The sequence below is a fragment of the Pipistrellus hanaki genome (assembly GCF_964339955.1).
Source record: "Pipistrellus hanaki genome assembly, chromosome: 5".
NCBI classification, from domain to species: Eukaryota; Metazoa; Chordata; class Mammalia; order Chiroptera; family Vespertilionidae; genus Pipistrellus; species Pipistrellus hanaki.
Window position 1 is genome coordinate 66,221,015 of NC_140507.1, and position 25,809 is coordinate 66,246,823.

The window sequence follows — 25,809 nt, forward strand, 5'->3', positions numbered from 1 at the left end:
AAGAGGGAATCTCACTCTTATTCCTGTTTTAGGTGAAATGGTTTTAGTTTCTACCCATTGAGTATGATGCTGCCTGTATGTTTGAAATATATGGCTTTTATTACGTTGAGGTATGATCCCTCTGTTCTGACTTTGTTGAGAGATTTTATCAAAAATGGGTGCTGGGTTTTGTTGAATTTTTTTTCTGGATCTACTGATATAATCATGTAATTTTTGTCTTGCAATCAGTTTATGTGTTGTATCACAATTATTTATTTGCAAGTATTGTGCCAGCCTTACATTCTCAGGATACATCCCACTTGGTCATGATGTACAATCTTTTTAATGTATTGCTGGATCTGATTTGCTAACATTTTGTTAAAGATTTTAGCATATATGTTCATCAGGCATGTTGGCCTGTAATTCTCTTTCTTTGGAGTGTCTTTATCTGGTTTTGGAATTACGGGTATACTAGCCTCATAGAAAGCTTGGAAGTGTTTCTTCCTCTTGGATTTTTTGGGAATAGTTTGAGAAGGATAGATGTTATTTATTCTTTGAATGTTTGGTAAACTCAGAGTACCTCAGAACATGCTCTAATTTGGAACTAAGACCATTGCAGACAAGAGACATAATTAGTTCAGATTAGGTAACTGAAATTTGGGGGTGGGGGGTTAGGCTAATTCAATTTTTAAAGTGGCAAATTTAGGCAGGGGAAAAGAATTGTGTCCAAACTGAATCATGCTAAACAACTGGGAGTCAAAAGAGAAGCCTAGAATAAATCTTTTTCTAGTATCTTAAGAGATTGTAACATTTGGACGCTGATTTTGGAATTCTATCTTCTAGAATTTTCAGGCAATCAATCTCTGTGAAATCTCTCATCTTGTGGTGTTTTATTATAGTAGCCTTAGAAAAACACAACAGAGAATTTAACATAGTCATAGTTTTATGTAGATTCTTTAGAAATAGTTGTGATTAAAGCTAGAGAAAAGGTGAAAAAATTCCATGAGGAAATAAATGAAAATTTATAATGGAGTAACTAAACTGGAGGGAAAATAGAAGGACACTGACAGGTATCCAGTGGGCATACATTACCAACCACCCTCTCCCACAGGTAGTATACTAAATATGGGTCTGCCCATATTGGCAATTTTAAACTGCCAGCTAGACAATTTACCTATTATTCCCACTCTACTTTTTACTCACCTCTCTCTTCTTCTAAATATCCTTTTCCTACTGACAGTGGGGGTTTTTTCACAAATGAGTGAAAAATCAGATATGAAATGTCTCCGTTATTTCATTGACTTTATAGAGAAAGTTACTGATGATTATTTATGTCTGGATTCCTTGAAAAATATTCTAAATGGGGTTAAACTTTTTTCAGGAACTTGACATACTTGAACCACAGTATGGTTCATTCTTCAGGAAATAATCTCAGACCAAGACAACAGTGTAATCAACATAATTGAAGCTAAAATGTTTATACTGTATGAAGCTTATAAGATGGGGACAAGTCAATTTTATTCCTATTGAAAAGTAGTTAGAAGTAAAGTTTAATGGAGATGGTGAAGTCACAATGAGGAGGAATTTTAAGCAGTTGCCATGGTCTGTAGAACTGGGAAAGTCTTGCTGCTAGAAAACTACAACTATAAGGTAATCAAACCAGAGACAAAAAAGGGTGATCTCAAATGAAAATACAAACTATCGATGAGTATGGCTATAGCTAGAAAGTACCATGGAACCATTAATTTTTATGCTGCTAAGTAACTCAAGAATTTCATGTAAAGGAAAGAAGCAGTTGGATTTGTGTATGTATGAATATAAATACACACACACACACACACACACACACACACACACATACCGAGAAACAAGAATCTTTATAACTATTCACATCCTTAGGGGTATCTATGACACTTATGATTTCCTATTCCAGTATCTTTTACTTGGTTGAAAGTTACAAAATTGTGCTTTAATTGATAGTTACTCATATTTTGAAAAACTGTGACTTAACACATTGTACACCAATAGTTTTATTGCTAGCTTTACCCAGTGGTCAGGTAAATTTCTATTGAACGAGTACAGAAAACGTTTTACAAAGTATCATACTTTAAAAAGATATTAGCTTGTAAAAACATGTAATAAATAACTTCAAACTGGTATTTAATTTTAAGGCATGCCTTTAACATTTATGTAAAACACTGTGTAATATAAAAAAATGAGAATGCTCGTGATCCGCCTACAATGTGTTAAGTTATCAATAAGACTGAGAAGGGAGATGGTAATTAAGGTACAGAGATTGGTCAATTGGACAAAACTGTGGGGATATAAAAAAGAATTTATCAATGTCTTTTACATATTGTAGTATGTACCATAATATTCAGTCAGCAATGGGCAATGGCAGTACTTGAATAGTAGCATGGGTTATAAGGATATTACTTATATGTGTGTATATCTTCCTAGAGGCCCAGTGCACTAAATTCATGCATGGGGTGGGGAGGACTAGTTACAACTACAGGGCAAGAGTTGCTTTGCATTAAACACCCTATGGAGCAGGACTTGCTTTAGTGGGGCTTTGATGCTCAACAGCCCACCCCTTTGTCACTCATGGATATGGAAGGGTTCTAATCTGGTATGGTATCAATCGGGTGCACTGGCTCTGGAGCCTCCCATATGTTTAAAAGTCTGCCTGTGACCTGCCTAAGGATACCCGGTACAAGCTACAGAATGATTTTTAGATGGATACTACTTGTGTTGGCCCAGGAGGTGCCCAGGAGAGGCCATGCTGTGAGCCTTGGCAAGCTGCTGCTTGTGCTAGGACTCAAGCCACTTATCAAGAGGTATGGGAAAGATTTATTCCAAATGCTGCTTATTTAAAAGCTTTTAGGAAAATTTGAAATCTGAACCAAACATGCCATTCATATGGAAAAGCCACTGAAAACAGCTTGGATGAGGCAGGATCTCAGTAAATCACCAGGATGGAGCAGGCACTGTGGACCAAGTTGATGGAGACTCAGGTATGGTGCCTGCAGGGAAGGCTCCAGCACTTTTGTCTGGGAAAAAGCTGCCCTCAAGTTCTTGACTTGATGTCATACAAGTTATTTTCTCCCTGTATCATTTCAAGTTTCTTTACCAACACTGCAGCTCAGAGAGAGTGATCCAAGTCAGTTCATGTGTGAACCCTTTCAGAGGAACTGCCTTGGACTCCAGCAGCTCCATGTCACTCAGCCACAATTCCCACTGGTTTTTACAGCCTGAAGTTATGGGGACATCTTTTCCAGGCTCTAAAACCATGGTCTGGGGGCCTGCTATGTGGCTGGGACCCCATGCTCCACACAGGAGGTTTCTTCAGCTAAGATAACCCTCCCAATTAAAAACACATGACATGTGGTTATAAAACTAGCCCATTCCATTCTTCCACCCCTCCTACCCATCTCAATGTTCTTTCTTCTTTAACTCTCTAAATGTAAAACTTCCATTCAGCTAGTACCAGGAGGTTCTGAATGATGGTTGCTCTGTATCTTAGTTGTAATTTTGTTGTGGTGCAGTACCAGTGTTTACTCCATCTTGGTTCCTTAATTCTTCCAACACAGAAAGAATCTTAAAGGCTGTAAGAAAGACAGAAAGTTACCTATAAGGGAGCTTCCCAGTGTACTGTGAGCAGATTTCTCAGTAGAAAGACTTCAAGCCAAAAGATGATGGCATAAAATATATAGAGGAATGAATCCATACTCTACCCAGAAAGCCTATCACGCAAAGTTGAAGGTGAAATTAGAAGCTTTTGCAGATAGAATAAAAACAATACTAAAAGTGTTAATTACCAAAGGGACTCTTGTAACAAGAAGAAATGAAGAGAGAGGGAGGAACACAGGCATAAAGAATAAAAATTTAAACAAATATGTACCTATCAATAAAAACCTTAAATGTAAATGTCTTAAATACTCCAATCTGAAAACATAGGCTAGCTCAGGGGTCAGCAAACTGCGGCTATTGAGCCACATGTGGCTCTTTGGCCCCTTGAGTTTTTAGCAAAGGCCAGTTTAGGAGTGCCCTGATTAAGTTAATAAGAATGTACCTAATGCCGGGACCGGTTTGGCTCAGTGGATAGAGCGTCGGCCTGCGGACTGAAAGGTCCCGGGTTCGATTTCAGGCAAGGGCATGTACCTTGATTGTGGGCACATCCCCAGTGGGGGCTGTGCAAGGGGCAGTTGATCGATGATTCTCTCTCGTCGATGTTTCTAACTCTCTATCCCTCTCTCTTCCTCTCTGTGAAAAATCAATAAAATATATTAAAAAAAAAAAAAGTACACATTTGAAAGGATTCAATTTGTTCACTGTGATTTAAAAAAAACAAAAAAAACAAAAGAATGTACCTAATGCCGAAACTGGTTTGGCTCAGTGGATAGAGAGTCGGCCTGCAGACTGAAGGGTCCCAGGTTCGATTCGGGTCAAGGGCATGTACCTTGGTTGCAGGCACATCCCCAGTAGGGGTGTGCAAGAGGCAGCTGATTGATGATTCTCCCTCATTGATGTTTCTAACTCTCTATTCCTCTCTCTTCCTCTCTGTAAAAAAAAAAATCAATAAAATATATTATTTAAAAAAAAAAAAAAAAGAAAAAGAATGTACCTAACTATATAGATTAAGTTTAAAAATTTTGGCTCTCAAAAGAAATTTCAATCGTTCTATTGTTGATATTTGGCTCTGTTGACTAATGAGTTTGCTGACTACTGGGCTAGCTAAATGGATCAGAATGAAAGTTGGGCAGCAAAATATCAAACATCTCACGTAGCAAATTTTTCATTGATACAATGCCTAAGGCAGGGGTGGGGAACATGTGGCCCATGGACAGTATAAGGTTTGTGAAATCATTTGGTTTGGCCCTACCAAGGCAACCACTGGCAGGATTCAAAATTCAATAAATCTTGGAGCTTTTTCATAGCAATATAAATTTATTATAAGTGAATTAAATTAAGCAAATGAGGTTTTATATACATATATACCCAAATGGCCCTTGTCAGAAAAAAATGTTCCCAAACCTGGTTTAGGGCAAGAGAAACAACGGAAAAAATAAACAAATGGGACTATATCAAAATAAAAGCTCTGCACAACAAAAGAAACTAGCATCAAAGTGAAAAGGGAGAACATATTTGCCATTGATACATTTGATTAGGGGTTAATTTCCAAAATATATAAAGTACTCATTAAGCTCAACAAAAGGCAGGCAATCCAGTTAAAAATATGGGCAGAGATTCTATATAGGCAATTCTCCAAAGCGGATATACAAATGGCAAAAAAAGCATACCAAAAAATGCTTAACATCACTATAATCATCAGAGAGATGAAATTAAAACAAGAATGGAATACCACCTCACACTTTCCTGAATGGCTACCCACAATAAATCAACAAACAAATACTGATGAGGATGTGGAGAAAAATGGATCCCTGGTACACTGCTGGTGAGAATGCAGATTAGTACAGCCACTATGGAAAACAGTGTGGAGTTGCCTCTAAAAGTTAAAAATGGAACTTCCACTTGACCCTGTGAGCCCAGTGGTAGGAATATATCCTAAGAACTCTGAAACACCATTCAGAAAGAATATATGTTCATAGCAGTGTTACTTACAATAGGTAAGATCTGAAAACAGCTCAAATGCCCATCAGTAGATGAATGGATTTAAAAAAAAAAACAAAACAAACAAAAAAAAAAAAACCTGTGGTACATTGCCAGAGGCCAATTCCAGCATGTAGTAATTGCAAGAGTTTCATCAAAAGGTGGATGGAACTTGGGGACTCAACAAGGGATGAGTCACATATGTTATTGCCTGTTGGAAATGGCTAATGGCATTTCCCCAGACCTGAAAAGGATGCATTAAATTGATTGATTGCTGCCAGACAGCTCAGGACATCATAATCTACATGTTATTTCCTCTTATTGGCTAAACACCTGAACAGCCTCAGGCAATTCCCCAATCTGACAATGCTTATGTATGAAACCATACCCTTTGAAGTGTATATCTCCACCTTGCATTAGATAATTTGTGTTAATAAAAAGCAAGGGCTCCTGAGACAAAGAGAACTTAGTTTCTTTAGCTAGGCTCCTCTGACCCCCAATGCCTTTCAAAATTATCTTTTGTCTCTGTATACTTATTTAAGTTATAAACAGCCTTTCTCCAGATTGCTGAACTCTTCTTAATGCCAAAACAAGAACTTCAGCAGTGCATGTCCAGGACTGGGGACACTTTTTTCTACCAGAGACCATTTGGATATTCACAACATCATATGGGCAGATGATACAAAATTTAAAATTAGCCTACAGCCGAGACCGGTTTGGCTCAATGGATAGAGCGTCGGCTTGGGGACTGAAGGGTCCCGGGTTCGATTCCGGTCAAGGGCATGTACCTTGGTTGCGGGCATATCCCCAGTAGGGGGTGTACAAGAGGAAGCTGATAGATGACTCTCTCTCATCGATGTTTCTAACTATCTCTCTCCCTTCCTCTCTGTACAAAATCAATAAAATATATTTTTTTAAAAATAGCCTGCAACATTTGGATGAGCATTTAATTAACTTACCCCTAATGCCTTGGCAGCACCAGACCAAATGATTTAGCAGGCCTTTAACAGTCTGCAGGTCAGACATTTCACACCCCTAATTTATACCATCGAATACTATGCAGCTGTATAAAAAAGAAGAATCTCTTATCCTTTAAGACAACATGGAAGAATCTAGTGCGTCTTATGCTAAGTGAAATAAGTCACTCAGAGAAACACAAGTATCACATATATGTGAAATCTAATGAACAACATAAAATGACAAATAAAATATATCCAGAGACATGGAAACATGGAACAGACTGACAATTCTCAGAGAGAAGGGAGGGGGGTGAGGAAAGAGATCAACCAAAGAACTTATAGGCAATATATGCATAACCCATAGACACAGACAATAGTGGGCTGAAGGCCTGAGAGGGACCCGAAGTGGGGAGGAGGAGAGGTCAATGGGAATGAAGGGAACATCTGTAATACTTTCAAAAATGAAGATAAATTTTTAAATAAATAAATAAAGGAATGTTTCATGCACTTAAAAAATCTTATCATTTTATTTGTCAATTATAGCTTAAGCTGAAAAACTAAAATAAAATTTAAAATGGCAATAAATACATATGTATCAACAATTGAATTTTTTTAAAAAGAAAATTAAGGAACAAGCAGAGCAGAAAAAAACTCATAGAGAATATTTTGATGGTTTCCACATGGGAGGAGGATTGAGGGGTTTAATAAAAAAATGGTGAAGGGATTAGGAAGTACAATTGGTAGTAACAGAATAGTTATGGGAATGTGAAGTACAGCAGAGGGATTACAGTTAATAATATTCTAACAACTATGCATGTATTTTATTAGATAGGTCAGATAATTACTTGTAAGTTATATAAGGTCTATTCACTAGGCGTATTCCTAACAACAATATATAATATTGTATGTCTATTGTAATTGAAAATTTTTTAAAATATTTGTAAAAATAATAAAAATAAAAAATTGAAAATAAAATCTACCCTAATATATATATAAAGAGCTTGGTGGCGTCACAACCAAATGAGCAACCAATCACCATGACGTGCATGGAGCACCTCTAAGTACCCTCTCTCCGCCAGCCCCCCCTATGGTGAGTGGCAGTGGCAGGCTGCTACACCAGGTGGCCATGAGCTTAGCAGAGCAATCATTCAGGTGGCAGGAAGTTTCCCAAAGGAGTCGTGGGGCAGTGGAGTGTCACAGAGCAGTTGCAGGGTCAGGAGCCTCACGGAGGAATGGTGGGGTGGGGAGAGTTTCCCAGAGCACACTGCAGCATGCTTCGCGAGACAGCAGCAAGCTTCACAGAGCAGTCAAGGGGCTGCAAGCATCGTGGAGCATTCTGGGGTGGGGAGCTTCACATAGCATTGCAGGGTGGCAGAGACAATGAGACAATGTGATGGAGGCCAAGCTAGGCCTAGGGACCCTAACCACACAAAATTTCATGTACTCTGCGCTTCTAGTATATCAATATTTATATTAAGTCATTAATTATAAATAGGAACTCATTCTCAAACATGACATATGTTCACCTTTCCAATAAGTCCATTGGTTTTATATATTTACTAGAGGCCTGGTACACAAAATGTGTGCACATAGCGGGGAGCGGGGGGGGGGGGGGGGGCTCCCTTCAGCCCAGCCTGGACTCTCTCCAATGCTCGGGAGATGTCCAACTGCTGGGACCGCTAGCACCTAACTGCTCACCTGCCTGTCTGCCTGATTGCCCCTAACTGACCCCTGCCAGCCTGATCAACTCTAATTGCCCCTGCCTCCCAGCTTGGTCACTCTTTACTTTCCCATTCGCTGGCCTGGTCACACCTTAGTACCCCCCCCCCCCCATGGTGGCCTGGTCACCCAATAGTACCCCCCTGCCAACCTGGTTGCCCCCAACTGCCCTCTCCTTCCAGCCTGGTCACCCCAATTGCTGCCCACTGGCCCAGTCACCCCCCAACTGCCCCCTCACTGGCCCGGTGACCCTCAACTGCCCCATGCTGGCCCAGTTGCCTTCCTCTGCCAGCCTGGTTTCCCCTCACTGTCGCCCCTTCACTGGCCTGGTTACCCCATGCAGCTTGCTTGGTGAGTCATTGTTCAGTTGTTACTGTGAAGGTGTTGTGACCAATTTGCATATTGCCCTTTTATTAGTATAGATCAGGGGTCCTCAAACTTTTTAAAGTGGGGGCCAGATCACAGTCCCTCAGAGAGCTGGAGGGCCGGACTATATGAACTACTAATTCCTACTGTAACACCTCGGCTGCGCTCACTGCCCAAAAAACCTGGCGGGCTGGATCAGACTCCTCTGTGGGCCGCATGTGGCCCGCGGGCCGGAGTTTGAAGACCCTTGGAAATATTCACTGATATTGATGTAATTTAACAACAGTATCTTTAAAACATATGTATTATTCATCTAGGTTCAAAAGGGGTCAGTCTATGAACAACCATCATGTTTTCATACAGTCACACACTGCCTTGCAATTTCTCTTTCCTTAAATATGTTTTTATTGATATTTAGAGATAGAGGAAGGGAAAAGGAGAGAGACATAGAAGTAACAATGAGACAAATATTGCTCTGCTGTCTCATGCACACCCCTAACTGAAGATTGAACCCACAACCCAGACATTGAACCAGTTGTTCTCTTGGTATACGGGATGGCACTCAACCAACTCAGCCACATGATCCAGGTTTCCTTTTTTTTTATATATATAAATCTTTATTGCTCAGATTATTACAGTTGTTTCTCCTTTTTCCCCACATAGCTCACTACCACCCAGTTCCCTCCCCACCCTCAACCCTTACCTCCCTCTCCCCTCATTGTCCTCATTCATAGGTGTACAATTTTAATCCAGTCTCTTCCTGCACCCCCCATAACCTTTTCCCCTGGATAATTATCAATCCACTCCCTTTCTTTGCCCCTGATTCTATTATATTCTCTAGTTTCATCTGTTCCTCAGATTTTTAATTCACTTGATTTTTAGATTCACTTGTTGATATATATGTATTTGTTGATCATAATTTTTATCTTTTTTTCTTCTTCTTCTTCCTATTCTTAAATAATACTTTTCAGCATTTCATATAATACTGGTTTGGTGGTGATGAACTCCTTTAGCTTTTTCTTATCTGTGAAGCTCTTTATCTGCCCTTCGATTCTGAATGATAACTTTGCTGGATACAGTAATCTTGGTTATAGGTTCTCGATATTCATCACTTTGAATATTTCTTGCCACTCTCTTCTGGCCTGCATAGTTTCTGTTGAGAAATCAGCTGAAAATCATATGAGTGCTCCTTTATAGGTAACTACCTGCTTTGCTCTTGCTGCTTTTAATATTCTCTCTTTGCCTTTTGCTCTTGGAATTTTAATTATGATGTGTCTTGGTGTGGTCCTCTATGTATTCCTTTTGTTTGGGTTTCTGTACACTTCCTGAACTTGTAAGTCTATTTCTTTCACCAGGTGGGGGAAGTTTTCTTTCACTATTTCTTCCAATAGGTTTTCAGTATCTTGCTCTCTCTCATCTTCTGGGACCCCCATAATTCTGATGTTGGTTCGCTTGAAGTTGTCCCAGAGGTTTCTTACACTATCTTCAACTTTCTGGATTCTCTTCTCCTCTTGCTTCTGCAGGGGAGTGTCCTCTGGCTCTTTGAGTTCCAAATTTTGACTTGATTCTTGCCATCTTCCGGTCTGTTTTTAGAACTCTGTATAATATTTTTTTATTTCAGTCAGTGTATTCTTTATTTCTAGTTGATCCCTCTTCATATTCTCAAAGATCTCATTTATTTTATCGGCCTTTTCTAGGAAATTCTTGAAAAACATTGTAACCATGGTTTTGAACTCTATATCCAGTCCTAATTTCTCCTCTTTCTCTTTCGTTTGAGATCTATTTCCTTGTCTTGGTATTTTTGCTGCTCTATCCCAAAGTTGGTAGAATCACTTTGTGTGTTTGGTGTCCTAGATGGCCCAGTGGGTCAGCCTCCTCAGTTATTTGAGGTACATTCTTGGTGCTTCCCTTTGTGGACTGCATGTACAGCCTTGTTGTAGTTAAGTCTTAATAGTTGTTGGTATCACTAGGAGAAAGGTCAATTTCAGGCCCATTGGATGTGAGTATCAACTGTGTCTACTCTGGGATACCTCCTGTATTGGAGACAGTCTTATAGGATCAGATTTGCAAGACTGCAAAAGCCTCTGTGCTCAGCTTGGATGGGGCGGAGTCTCAGGGCTGAGCTGACAGCCTGGCTTGCAGTCAGCCCTGCCCTTGTGCGCAAGCTTCAGACATCTGCCTTCTGCGGCTCCCCTGAGTTTCCATCTGACTGTCTCAGATTCCCCGTGCAAGAGAGTGGGTGCCCCAGGGGCTCTCCTGGAATTGAGTAGGGTCTCTGTAATAGTCTGGAGCTTCTGACTCCTTCTGCTATGGAGAGGCCACAGCAACCTCCTCGGTCAGACCTCTCTGCTTGCACTCACTCATGCATGACTGTAGACCCTGCCCGCTTTGGCTCCAGACACCCCCAGTCTCTTAGTCTCTGAGTCTCCAGATGCCTGAACTCCACCCTTTGAACCTGGATCCACAGAGTTTCAGCCAGGGTTGGGGAAGTCTGTCTCTTGAATGTGTATCTTATGAGAGTAGTTGAAATCTGGAGTAGCCTCACACCAACCACTAGATACACTAGTTTCAGGATCTCCAATGGGGAGCAGTTAAGCTATTGTCTAGGCCACCCAGCAGGGGCTATTGCAAGAACTACAGTTTTCTCCTGTTTGCTTGAGACTTTGCAGTTTTGTTGCTGGAGCTGCAGTTTATTTCCTTAAGCTGCCACAATACAGGCCATTTATATGCAAAAGCAGCTGTGTGGTGCCTAGGTGGGTCTATAGAATGTGCAGGCTGGGCCTCAGGATGGGGCAGGATCTCAGGATGCCACTACACTGGGGCATAGCTAACAGCAATGGCTGCAATCAGCCTTCTCTGCCATTCCCTGTGTCCAAGACACCGCGTTTCCAAGTCCCCACATCCCTGCAATCCAGCCCAATAAACAATGATTGCTGTTCTCACCTCTGCAAGAGAGTCACCCTCACTTTCAGACCCGATGGCCAACAGACAAGCTTCTCCCCATAGGCGTCTGGATCCCCCATATGAGCCCAGAAACTGGATTTCAAAGTGATCAGGAGCTTGTTTCCCTTCGGGTTGAAATAAAGCCTCACACACAGTCACCCTCCAGCAGGCCTATTTGCATGCCTCTGTACCTAGGCTCCTTAGCTTTTCAGCACTGGCACTCCTTTCTCTTCCAGCCACCATTCACATGGTTTGGGTGATAGATTTCCTATATATTAGAATTAATATTAAAGTTGTTGTGCATGGTGGCAGAGCAGTTGTTTACCTATGCTACCATCTTGGTTTCTCCTTGCCTTAAGATTTCATAAGAGCAAATGCAAACAGTATTCTGAGTCATGTCTTCAGTCCAACACTAATCTATATTAACACTTATGTTTCTCTTTATCCTCCACATTGGCCTACCCATAACTGCCAACCCTGTTTCTACTCTTCTTTTTATTTTCTCTTCCAGTGTGCACCCATGGTCTGAGCCTGCCAGAACACCCAGCTCAGAGGAAACAGTGATGCTTCCTACCTATCCTATTTTACTCTGACCAGAATCTGTGTAGGGTAATTCCATAATGGCTGTGAGTGAGGCCCTGGTGTGTGTGAGGAACATTCTGCTGCTACTCTGTTTTGGGGTGGTTCTGTTCTCATATGGATGGTTCCAGGTTGTGCACTCCCAACATTATGGTCCCCCAGAAGTGGTGATTCCCTTGAAGGTAACAGGTACTGGATTTGGCATGAAGAATAAAGATTGGCTTTCTTACAGAATGCATTTTGGGGGCCAGATTCAGGTCATACACATGAAGGTCAACAAGCATTTTCTATCCAGACACTTGCAAGTGTTTACCTATACAGACCGAGGTGCTCTCCTTGAGGACCAGCCTTTTATCCAGACTGATTGCTACTATCAGGGTTATGTGGAGGGAGACCCAGAGTCCCTGGTTGCTATCAGTACCTGTTTGGGAGGTTTTCAGGGAATATTACAGGCAAATGACATTGTTTATGAAATAGAGCCCAAAGCACTTTCTACCACATTTGAGCATTTCATGTATAAAGTGGACAGGGAGGAGACACAGTGGCCACCTATGAGATGTGGAGTAAGAGATGAAGAAATTGCACGGCAACTGAAGTTTCAAGAGAGTGTTAATTTCACTTTGATGCAGAGTGAGTATGAAGGCTGGTGGTCCCACAGACGGATTCTTGAACTGGCAGTGGTGGTGGACCATACTCGCTATCTACATCACCAAAGTAACGTGACAGCTGTGCAGTATGAAGTACTACTTGTGCTCAATGCGGTATATCAGTTTTTGAGTCCATTAGATGTTGATGTGGTTGTAATGGGAATTGAGGTCTGGACTGCTAAAAACCCAATTTCAATAAATAAAATAGAGACTCTCCTGCCGCGTTTTTGCAATTGGAAGACAACCAGCTTGAGTAACCGCATTCCCCATGATATTGTACATCTTTTGGTAAAGCGTTCCTATGGTATTACTCTTGGCTTAGCCTATATAAAAGGCGTATGTAGAAACACTTTAAATTGTGGAGTTGATAGTTTCATGACCAATGCTCTGTATGATTTTGCATACATCATGTCACATGAGATGGGTCATAATTTGGGAATGTATCATGATGAAACAACTTGTACTTGTGGACATAAAAACTGCATAATGGCTCCAGCAAAAGTAAGTGCAACTAGATTCAGTAACTGCAGCTATGCTAACTTCATGAATATGATGAGCTACCTGGCAAGGCAAAATTGTATGTACATGTCATCAGATAGAGGGAACATCTTCACACCAGCACAGTGTGGGAACAGTGTGGTTGAAGAAGGAGAAGAGTGTGACTGCGGCGCTTTACAATTGTGTATGAAAGATCCGTGCTGTAAGACGGACTGCACTCTCAGCCCTGGGGCTGCTTGTGCTTTTGGGCTTTGTTGCAAAGACTGCCAGATTCTGCCTAAAGGCGAAGTTTGTAGACAAGAGGAAAATGACTGTGATCTCCCAGAGTGGTGCAATGGGACCTCCCACCATTGTCCAGAGGATGTGTACTTGCAGAACGGGGTGTCATGCAAGGGTGGTGGCTACTGCTATGAAAAGCGATGCAATAACCGTGAAGAGCAGTGCAGGAACATTTTTGGCAAAGAGGCCAAGAGTGCAGATCAGAGTTGCTACACAGAAATGAACACCCGAGGTGACCGTTTTGGGAACTGTGGTTTAATGAACGCTAAATACATAAAATGTAACATCTCAGATACCTTGTGCGGAAGGATTCAGTGTGAAAATGTGATAGAACTTCCCCATCTGATAAATCATTCTACTGTGCATTGGGCTCGCATCAATGACTTCACCTGCTGGGGTACCGACTACCACTTTGGGATGACCATACCTGACATTGGTGATGTGAAAGATGGGACAGAGTGTGGGGCAGAACATGTCTGCATCGAGAGGAAGTGTGTCCATAGGTCACTTCTGTTAAATTTTTGCTCACCTGAGACCTGCAATATGAGAGGAGTCTGCAACAACAGACAGCACTGCCATTGCAACTATGAATGGGATCCTCCCAACTGCCTTAAAAAAGGTAGTGGAGGTAGCAATGATAGTGGACCACCCCCTCAAAACAATATTAATCAAAAGAACCATTACCTGCAACTACTCTGGTTGATTCCTTTATTTCTTTTATTATGCTTCTTAATTTTGGGTTTTGTCTTATGGAGGAGAACAGATAAGAGTAAAGAGAAGAATGTGTCATCTTCAGATGAGCACAAAGAGCAAAATGTCAAGACTTTACCTAACGAAAAACAGCAGGACATCCCAATTCCATCTAAGGAAGAACATTGAAATGTTCTACTGCATTTTAGAAAGAAAAGCAACAATTTACAGTTTCAAAAAAGAAACCAAATTGTATCCAGTCTCCCATGTACTAAGTTTTATTCTCTTGGCAGTAGAAATGTTAGAGAATATGTCACAGACCATTGACCTAATTGCTGTGAATCATGATTATTTCAGATCATAAAACACTGTCCATTAAACAATTATTAAAATATCCTAATTCCTAGAATATTGCTATTTTCTATTATTTTGAGTAGTGTTAGTGTTCAGTTGTTCATGGGATTAGTCCCTTTCTGTTTCCTGAGCAAAGGTACAGCCAATGGATAATGTGTATTTGTGTTTGCATTTGTGTCGCAATTCTTAACCATCCTTTTCACTCGGACTCTGCTTTGTCACACAGGAAATGCAAACATATAAATTAAATGTCTTCTTTGCCAGTCCTCTCATTATTAGTTTCTGCAATAGTTGGTAACCAGAGGAAGCCTGGAAACCTGGAGAAATGTTTGATTATTATTCATGCCAGCCTTGCCTCATTAGCTGCTCTAAACATTACAAAGATAGTAACTTTCAGTCTGTCCATTATGAGTACATACAATACAGGGGAGGGCAAAAGTAGGTTTATAGTTTTCGGCCCACAAGAGTTTATTTTTTATCATTTGTAAATTATTAGAGACCCAGGGCACCAATTGGTGCACAGATGGGGTCTCTAGGCCTGGCTGGTGATGAGAGCCATCATACCCAGTCCCTGTGGAGGTGATAGGGTCCAGCTGGGCAGGGGGCAGGAGGGACTAGGGGAGGTTAGCGGCTGGTGGGGGGAAGGAGACAATCGGGGCCAGTGGCCAAGGACAAGGGACCGAGGGAGGTTCTGCTGGCCCCAATCAGTGCCATCTGGGCCAACTAGAGCAGAGACCATGGGAGGTTGGATGGTAACAGGAGGTTGGCAGTGGTAGCACACTGAACACCTGGTCATCTGGGGGGAAGGGCCATGGGAGGCTGGCCACCCATAGGAAGTTTCTGTAGGAGCGCACTGACCACCAGTGGGCAGCTCCTGCATTACATGTCTGCCCCCTAGTGATCAGTGCACCTCTTAGTGACTGGTCGACCAGTAGTTCAGTTGTTAGGTCATTTGGTTGTAATAGTCGCTTAGGCTTTTATCCTATACTAATGGCCTGGTGTGTGAAATTTGTGCATAGGGGAAAAGGGTGGTTCCCTCAGCCCAGCCTGCACCCTCTACAATTGGTCCTAAATTGGCAATGGGACTTCCCTCTCACAATCTGGGACCACTGGCTTCCTAACCACTCACCTCCTGCCTACCTGATTACCACTAACTGCCTCTGTCTGCCTGCCTGATCACCCCTAACTCCCTTCCCCTGCTGGACTGATCTCACCACCAACTGCTCTCCCCTGCCAGCCTGATCTCACCCTCAACTGCCCATCCCTGCTGGGCTGGTTACTCCCAAGTATCCTCCCTGATGGCCTGGTTGCCCACCAACTGTGTCCCCCCTCTCCTGCGAGACTGATCTCACCCCCAATGGCTCTCCTCTGTTGGCCTGATCATATCCTGAACTGCCCTACCATGTTGGCCTGATCATGCCTCCAACTGTCCTATCCTGATGGCCTGATCTTAAACCCAAATGCCCTCCCTGCTAGTCTGATCACCCTAACTGTCTCTGCCTGGGCTCCCACAACAATGACTTTATTCAGAAGGAAGTCAGACATCTGGAAGATAGCCAGTTGACCCAGTCTAATTAGCATATTACCCTTTTAGTAGTATAGATAGATTATATAGCATAGAATTACTTAAATAGAAGTGGGGGGGAGACTTTTTCAGCAGGAGGATATGCTCTTGGCAGACAAAAATACATAATCCTTATATCTGTACTGATAGCCAGCCATATGCACTATACTGCCAAACTAGTCATTAAAAAATTAAACCCATTTCTTACACCTTATACCAAACAGCTGTTGCCCTTAAAACCCTTCCTCATCTCACAACTTAGGTTCTGCCTTTGCAGTTCACTCGGATTTGGTTCTGATTGCTCAATTTCTATGCAAGTCAGCATCAAAAGGTCTGCCTCCTAGACAGCCATTGGCTTCTCCAGTTTATCCAGATTTTATTATGATTGGTCTGTTTCTAGGCCAGTCAGCATCTCTAGGCCTATCTCTGGGCGTAATCAAATAGTTGGGCTGATCAGCAGCCCCCTCAGAGCCCTTCGAGGAAATGACACACAGCTGTTGGAGATACCCAGAAAGAGAGAGAGAGGCATGGGCTGATCAACAGCTGCCATGGAGGCTGGGAATTAGACCCTGCCTCTCTCTCCACACTTCTCTCTGGGCATGATCAGAAGCCTCCTCAGCCTTCAGTGCTTGATCACTGAGCCTGCAAAGGCAAGAGTCAGTTGCTGTGGTGACCCAGCACTGACTGCAGGACTGACTTCCCGTGTTTGGTCAAGCCTTCAGTCATTACAGACCCTGGGCTTTTATATATTGAATATTAAGATAATAAAGTGCTAATGTGCAAATAGTCATCACACCCTCACACTTTCACATGTGCCCTTGCACTCTAGCACCAGATCTGCTCATACACTCAACACTGTTGACAGAGGAATGTAGATCAGCCAGGCACAAATGAGCTTGTGAGAGAGGAATGGGGAATAGCCAAGCTGTGGTCCAGGAGAGAGGCATACTGCCTACCCCATAGTCTCAGCCACCAGCAACCGTGCCTGCAGCCTGAGAGAGGGGCAAGCTGCCTGCCCCACGGTCCTCAGTGCTTGTGACTGTGGCGCAGGCAAAGCCACCCTCTAATGGTCCCCTGAGCTGCAGCTGGTCTGGGCAAAGCTGGGCTGGTTCCTGGGTGAGTGGGACGGCAAGTGGGAGGAAATTCTGATATCGGGTTCCTGCTTACAGCCAGGGGAAAAAATCCTTGGTGCTCAAGGCAGAGGCAGTTATGGGTGATTAGGCCTGCAAGGCAGCAGTTAGGTGCAATCAGGCCGGGAGGCAAAGGGAATAGGGATGATCAGGAAGGCAGACAGGAAAGTGGTTAGGAGACAGTGGTCCTGGATTGCAAGAAGCAGTCAGTCTTTCCCTGAGGGGTCCCGGATTGGAGAGGGTACAAGCTGGGTTGAGGACCCACTGTACATAAATTTCATGCACCATGCCTCTAGTTTATATAGACTAGAGGCCTGATGCCTGAAATCCATACAATGGACTTGCCTCTCATAGCCCGGGATTCCTCAGCCAGCCCTACCAGCCCCAGGCCAGCCTTGGCATCCCCAGATGTACCAGCCAGCCCCAGCAGCCCCTAGCAGCCCTTGCTGGACCTCACAGCTCCTTGCAGCCTGGCCAGCCACCAGAGCCCCTAGCAGGTCGAGCTGGCCCTCACAGCCCTGGCCAGCCCTCACAGCTCTCGTAGTTAGGCATCCCATGAGGGAAGCCAGATTGGAGAGGATAAAGCCAGGTTGAGGGACACTTATTCCTCCCCCCCATGCACAAATTTCATGCACTGGGTCTCTAGTCCTAAATAAAAAAGAGCTAATACGTTAATTAGACTGAACAGTAGAACAACTGTCCAGAAGACCTTTCAGATGCTCGTCCTCATGACCTTCCTGATAAAGCTCATGTTGTGAGGCTGGCAGGTCCCCTCACAATCCAAGACTGCTGGCTTGTAGCTGCTCAGCAACCTGCCTGCCGGCCTGATTGCCCCTAACTGCCCGCCCCCCTGACAGCCTGATCAACTCTAATTGCCTCTGCCTGCCAGCTTGGTCACCCCTAACTTGCCCTTTCGCTGGCCTAGTCACACCTTAGAGCCCCACATGCTGACCTGGTCACACCTTAGTGTCCCACATGCTGGCCTGGTCACCCAATAGTGCCCCCCTGCCAGCCTCATTGCCCCAACTGTCTTCTATTTCCAGCCTGGTAACCCCAATTGCTGCCCACTGGCCCGGTCACCCCCAACTGCCCCCTCACTGGCCCGCTGACCCTCAATGGCCCCGTCCTGGCCCAGTTGCCCCCACACCAGCCTGATCACCACAAACTGTGCCCCTTCACTGGCCTGGTCACCCCACACTATCCCCTGCTGCCTGCCTGGTTTCCCCTCACTGCCACCCGTGTCAGCCTGGTTGCCCCATGCATCTTGCTTGGTGAGTCATTGTTCAGTTGTTACTGTGAGGGTGTTGTGACCAATTTGCGTATTGCCCTTTTATTAGTATAGATTGTAAAAATATTCACTCCGCCTAGAGCGGTTTGGCTCAATGGATAGAGCGTCGGCTGGGGACTGAAGGGACTCTGGTTCGATTCCGGTCAAGGGCATGTACCTTGGTTGCGGGCATATCCCCAGTAGGGGGTGTGCAAGAGGCAGCTGATCCATGACTCTCTCTCATCGATGTTTCTAGCTTTCTATCTCTCTCCTTTCCTCTCTGTACAAAATCAATAAAATATATTTTAAAAAATATTCACTCATATTGATGTAGTTAAACAACAGTATCTTTAAAACCTGTGTATTATTCATCTAGGTTCAAAAGGGGTCAGTCTATGACCAAACATCATGTTTTCATACAGTCACACACTGCCTTGCAATTTCTCTTTCTTTAAAAATGTTTTTATTGATATTTAGAAATAGAGTAAGGGAAAAGGAGAGAGACATAGAAGTAACAATGAGACAACTATTGCTCTGCTATCTCATGCACACCCCCTAACTGAAGATTGAGCCCACAACACAGACATTGAACCAGTTGTTCTCTTGGTGTATAGGATGGCACTCAACCAACTCAGCCACATGATCCAGGTTGCCTTAAGATTTCTTAAGGGCAAATGCAATCTATATTCTGAGTCATGTCTTCAGTCCAACACTAATCCATATTAACTCTTATGTTTCTCTTTCTCCTCCACATTGGCCTTCCCATAACTGCTAACCCTGTCTTTACTCTTCTTTTTATTTTTTCTTGCAGTGTGCACCCATGGTCTGAGCCTGCCAGAACACCCAGCTCAGAGGGAAGAGTGATGCTTCCTACCTGTCCTCTTTTGCTCTCACCAGAGTGTGTGTAGGGTAATTCCCTAATGGCTGTGAGTAAGGCCCTGGTGTGTGTGAGGAACATTCTGCTGCTACTCTGGCTTGGAGTGATTCTGTTCTTATATGGATGGTTCCAGGTTGCGTACTCCCAACGTTATGGTCCCCCAGAAGTGGTGATTCCCTTGAAGGTAACAGGCACTGGATTTGGCATGAAGAATAAAGATTGGCTCTCTTACAGAATGCATTTTGGGGGCCAGAATCAGGTCATACACATGAAGGTCAACAAGCATTTTCTATCCAGACACTTGCGAGTTTTTACCTACACAGACAAAGGCGCTCTTCTTGAGGACCAGACTTTTATCCAGAATGACTGCTATTATCAAGGTTATGTGGAGGGAGACCCAGAATCACTGGTCGCTATCAGCACCTGTTTGGGAGGTTTTCAGGGAATATTACAGGCAAATGACATTGTTTATGAAATAGAGCCCAAAGCACTTTCTACCACATTTGAGCATTTCATATATAAAGTGGACAGGGAGGAGACACAGTGGCCACCTATGAGATGTGGAGTAACAGATGAAGAAATTGCACGGGAACTGAAGTTTCAAGAGAGTGTTAATTTCACTTTGATGCAGAGTGAGTATGAAGGCTGGTGGACCCACAGGCGGATTCTTGAACTGGCCGTGGTGGTGGACCACAATCGCTATATTCATCACCAAAGTAACGTCACAGCTGTGCAGCATGAAGTACTACTTGTGCTCAATACAGTACATCAGTTTTTGAGTCCACTAGATGTTGATGTAGTTTTAATGGGAATTGAAGTCTGGACTGCAAATAACCCACTTCCAATAGGCACTATAGAGTCTCTCGTGATCGACTTTTGCAATTGGAAGAAAACCAGCTTGAGTAACCGCATTCCGCATGATGTTGTACATCTTTTTGTAAAGCATCACTTTGGTATTTCTGTTGGCTTAGCCTATTTCAGAAGCGTATGTAGAAATAAGAATTGTGGAGTTGATAGTTTCATGACCGATAATCTATATGATTTGGCATACATCGTGTCACATGAGCTGGGTCATAATTTGGGAATGGATCATGATGCAGCAACTTGTACATGTGGACATCAAACCTGCCTAATGTCTTCACCTAAAGGAGTTGGAACTACATTCAGCAACTGCAGCTATGCTGACTTCATGAATATGATGAGCTACCTGCAAGGGCAAAATTGTATGTACATGTCATCAGATAGAGGGAACATCTTCACATCGGCACAGTGTGGGAACAGTGCGGTTGAAGAAGGAGAAGAGTGTGACTGTGGCGCTTTACAATTGTGTATGAAAGATCCGTGCTGTGAGTCCAACTGCACTCTCAGGCCTGGGGCTGCTTGTGCTTTTGGGCTTTGTTGCAAAGACTGCCAGATCCTGCCAACAGGTGAAGTTTGTAGACAAGAGGAAAATGACTGTGATCTCCCAGAGTGGTGCAATGGGACCTCCCACCATTGTCCAGAGGATGTGTACTTGCAGAACGGGGTGTCATGCAAGGGCGGTGGCTACTGCTATGAAAAGCGATGCAATAACCGTGAAGAGCAGTGCAGGAACATTTTTGGCAAAGAGGCCAAGAGTGCAAATCAGAGTTGCTACACAGAAATGAACACCCGAGGTGACCGTTTTGGGAACTGTGGTTTAATGAACGCTAAATACATAAAATGTAACATCTCAGATACCTTGTGCGGAAGGATTCAGTGTGAAAATGTGATAGAACTTCCCAATCTGATAAATCATTCTACTGTGCATTGGGCTCGCATCAATGACCTCACCTGCTGGGGTACCGAATACCACTTTGGGATGACCATACCTGACATTGGTGATGTGAAAGATGGGACAGAGTGTGGGGCAGAACATGTCTGCATCGAGAGGAAGTGTGTCAATAGGTCGCTTCTGTTAAATTTTTGCTCACCTGAGACCTGCAATATGAGAGGAGTCTGCAACAACAGACAGCACTGCCATTGCAACTATGAGTGGGATCCTCCCTTCTGCCTGGAAGAAGGCAGTGGAGGTAGTAATGATAGTGGGCCACCCCCTCAGAAAAAACAAAATGATATTAAGCAAAAAAACCATTACCTGCAACTACTCTGGTTGATTCCTTTATTTCTTTTATTATGCTTCTTAATTTTGGGTTTTGTCTTATGGAGGAGAACAGATAAGAGTAAAGAGAAGAATGTGTCATCTTCAGATGAGCACGAAGAGCAAAATGACAATACTTTAAGTAACGAAGAACAGCAAGACATCCCAATACCATCTAAGGAAGAACAATGAAAGGTTCTACTGCATTTTAGAAAGAAAAGCAACAATTTACAGTTTCAAAAAAGAAACCAAATTGTATCCAGTCTCCCATGCACTAAGTTTTATTCTCCTGGCTGTAGAAATGTTACAGAATATTTCACAGCCCATTGACCTAATTGCTGTGAATCATAATTATTTCAGATGATAAAACACTGGCCATTAAACAATTATTAAAATATCCTAATTCCTAGAATACTGCTATTTTGCATAATTTTGAGTAGTATTAGTGTTCAATTGTTCATGGAATTAGTCCCTTTGTGTTTCCTAAGCAAAGGTACTGCCAATAAGTAATGTGTATTTGTCTTTGCAATTGTGTCACAATTCTTACCATCCTTGCCACTTGTACTCTGATTTGTCACACAGGAAATGCAAACATACAAATTAAATGTCTTCTTTGCCAGTCCTCTCATTATTAATTTCTGCAATAGTTGGTAACCTGGAGAAATGTTTGATTATTATTCATGCCAGTCTTGCCTCATTAGTTGCTCTAAACTTTACAAAGATAGTAACTTTCAGTCTGTCCATTATGAGTACATACAATACAGGGGAGGGCAAAAGTAGGTTTATAGTTTTCAGCCCACAAGAGTTTATTTTTTATCATGTATAAATTATTAGAGACCCAGGGCACCAATTTGTGCACAGATGGGGTCTCTAGGCCTGGCTGGTGATGAGAGCCATCATACCCAGTCCCTGTGGAGGTGATAGGGGCCAGTTGGCCAGGGGGCAGGAAAAACTAGGGGAGGTTAGCAGCTGGTGTTGGGAAGGAGACAATTGGGGCCAGTGGCCAAGGACAAGGGACCAAGGGAGGTTCTGCTGGCACCAAACAGGACCATCAGGGCCAACTAGGGGAGAGACCATGGGAGGTTGGGTGCTCACAGGAGGATGGAAGTGGGAGCACAGTGACCACCTGGTCATCTGGGGGGAAGGGCCATGGGAGGCTGGCTATCCACAGGAGGTTGTCTTTAGGAACTCACTGATCACCAGTGGGCAGCTCCTGCATTACGTGTCTGCCCCCTAGTGATCAGTGCACCTCTTAGTGACTGGTCGACCAGTAGTTCAGTTGTTAGGTCATTTGGTTGAAATAGTCACTTAGGCTTTTATCCTATACTAATGGCCTGGTGTGTGAAATTTGTGCATGGGGGAAAGGGGTGGTTCCCTCAGCCCAGCCTGCACCCTCTACAATTGGGCCTAAATTGGCAATGGGACTTCCCTCTCACAATCTGGGACCACTGGCTTCCTAACCAATCACCTCCTGCCTATCTGTTCACCCCTAACAGCATCTGCCTGCCTGCCTGATCACCCCTAACTCCCTTCCCCTGCTGGACTGACCTCACCACCAACTGCTCTCCCCTGCCATCCTGATCTCACCCTCAACTGCCCTCCCCTGCTGGCCTGGTTACTCCCAAGTATCCTCCCTGATGGCCTGGTTGCCCACCAACTGTGTCCCCCTTCTCCTGTGAGACTGATCTCACCCCCAATGGCTCTCCCCTGTTGGCCTGATCTCACCCTGAACTGCCCTCCCATGTTGGCCTGATCATGCCTCCAACTGTCCTATCCTAATGGCCTCATATTTACCCGAAATGTCCTCCCTGCTTGTCCAATCAACCTAACTGTCTCTGCCTGGGCTCCCACCACCATGACTTTATCCAGAAGGAAGTTAGACATCTGGAAGATAACCAGTTGACCCAGTCTAATTAGCATATTACCCTTTTAGTAGGGAGTCTTTTTCAGCAAGAGGATATGCTCTTGGCAGAAAAAAAATACATAATCCTTATATCTGTACTGATAGCCAGCCATATGCACTATACTGCCAAACTAGTCATTAAAAAATTAAACCGCTTTCTTACACCTTACACCAAACAGCTGTTGCCCTTAAAACCCTTCCTCATCTCACAACTTAGGTTCTGCCTTTGCAGTTCACTCGGATTTGGTTCTGATTGATCAATTTCTATACAAGTCAGCATCAAAAGGTCTGCATCCTAGACAGCCATTGGCTTCTCCAGTTTATCCAGATTTTATTATGATTGGTCTGTTTCTATGCCAGTCAGCATCTCCAGGCCTATCTCTGGGCGTAATCAAATAGTTGGGCTGATCAGCAGCCCCCTCAGAGCCCTGCGAGGAAATGACACACAGCTGTTGGAGATACCCAGAAAGAGAGAGAGAGGCATGGGCTGATCAACAGCTGCCATGGAGGCTGGGAATTAGACCCTGCCTCTCTCTCCACACTTCTCTCTGGGCATGATCAGAAGCCCCCTCAGCCTTCAGTGCTTGGTCACTGAGCCTGCAAAGGCAAGAGTCAGTTGCTGTGGTGACCCAGCACTGACTGCAGGACTGACTTCCTGTGTTTGGTCAAGCCTTCAGTCATTACAGACCCTGGGATTTACATATTAAGATAATAAAGAGCTAATGTGCAAATAGTCATCACACCCTCACACTTTCACATGTGCCCTTGCACTCTAGCACCAGAACTGCTCATACACTCAACATTGTTGACAGGGGAATGTTGACCAGCCAGGCACAAATGAGCTTGTGAGAGAGGAATGGGGAATAGCCAAGCTGTGGCCCAGGAGAGAAGCATGCTGCCTATTCCATGATCCCATCAATCAGCAGCTGTGCCTGCAGCCTGAGAGAGGGGCAAGGTGCCTGCCCCATGGTCCTGAGTGCTTGTGGCTGTGGACCAGGCAAAGCCACCCTTTAATGGTCCCCTCAGTTGCAGTTGGTCTGGGCAAAACTGCCCTCCTTCCTGGGTGCCTGCAGTTGGCCAGAGGGGGAAATCCTTGGTCCTCAAGACAGAGACAGTTAGGGGTGATTAGGCCAGCAGGGGAGCAGTTAGGGGCAATCAGGCAGGCAGGCAGAGGTGATTAGGGGCAATCAGGTAGGGAGGCAAAGGGAATAAGGGTGGTTAGGAAGGCAGACAGGCACATGGTTAGGAGCCAGTGGTCCTGGATTGCTAGAAGCAGTCAGTCATTCCCTGAGGGGTCCCGGATTGGAGAGGGTGCAAGCTGGGCTGAGGACCCCACCGTAAATAAATTTCATGCACCATGCCTCTAGTTTATATAGACTAGAGGCCTGATGCCTGAAATTCATACAAGGAACTTGCCCCTCACAGTCCTGGATGCCTCAGCCAGCCCTATCTGCCCCAGACAGGCTTGGCAGCCCCAGATGTACCAGCCAGCCCCAGCAGCCCCTAGCAGAACTGGCCAGCCCCCATAGTAGTTAGCAGGTCCAGCTGGACCTCAAAGCTCCTTCCAGCCCTGGCCAGCCCTCACAGTCCTCATAGTTGGACATCCCACGAGGGATCCCAGATTGGAGAGGATGAAGGCCAAGTTGAGGGACACTTTCCCGCCCACCCATGCACAAATTTCATGCACTGGGTCTCTAATTAGCGCTAATATATTAATTAGACTGAACAGTAGAACGTCCTGATGACCTTTCTGATGAAGCTCGGGTTGCGAGGGCTGGCAGGTCCTCTCACAATCGAAGACTGTTGGCTTGTAGCTGCTCAGCTGCCTGCCTGCCTGCCTGATTGCCCCTAACTGCCCGCCCCCCTGACAGCCTGATCAACTCTAATTGCCTCTGCCTGCCAGCTTGGTCACTCCTCACTTGCCCATTCGCTGGCCTAGTCACACCTTAGTGCCCCCATGCTGGCCTGGTCACCCCATAGTTCCCCCCTGCCAGCCTTGTTGCCCCCAACTGCCCTCTCCTTCTAGCCTGGTCACCCCAATTGCTGCCCACTGGCCTGGTCACCCCCAACTGTCCCCTCACTGGCCCTGTCACCCTCAACGGCCCTGTGCTTGCCCAGTTGCCCCCACACCAGCCTGATCACCCCAAACTGTGCCCCTTCACTGGCCTGGTCACCCTCACTATCCCACTCTGCTAACCTGGTTTTCCTTTACTGCCGCCCCTGCCAGCCTGGATGCCCCATGCATCTTGTTTGGTGAGTCATTGTTCAGTTGTTACTGTGAGGGTGTTGTGACCAATTTGCATATTGCCCATTTATTAGTATAGGT

At 44.3% G+C, this 25,809-nt stretch overlaps 2 protein-coding genes across 2 annotated transcripts; both read left to right on the plus strand.

Moving 5' to 3' along the window:
- Nucleotides 1–12,139: 12,139 nt before the first annotated feature.
- Nucleotides 12,140–14,458, plus strand: LOC311623319 (disintegrin and metalloproteinase domain-containing protein 20-like; the record flags this gene model as incomplete). Its single annotated transcript, XM_084885328.1, is given in 3 exon segments — nt 12,140–12,166; nt 12,170–12,181; nt 12,185–14,458. Coding segments are annotated over 3 exon segments (2,313 nt in total).
- Nucleotides 14,459–19,447: 4,989 nt separating this feature from the next.
- Nucleotides 19,448–21,772, plus strand: LOC311623320 (disintegrin and metalloproteinase domain-containing protein 20-like; the record flags this gene model as incomplete). Its single annotated transcript, XM_084885329.1, is given in 2 exon segments — nt 19,448–19,489; nt 19,493–21,772. Coding segments are annotated over 2 exon segments (2,322 nt in total).
- Nucleotides 21,773–25,809: the final 4,037 nt, after the last annotated feature.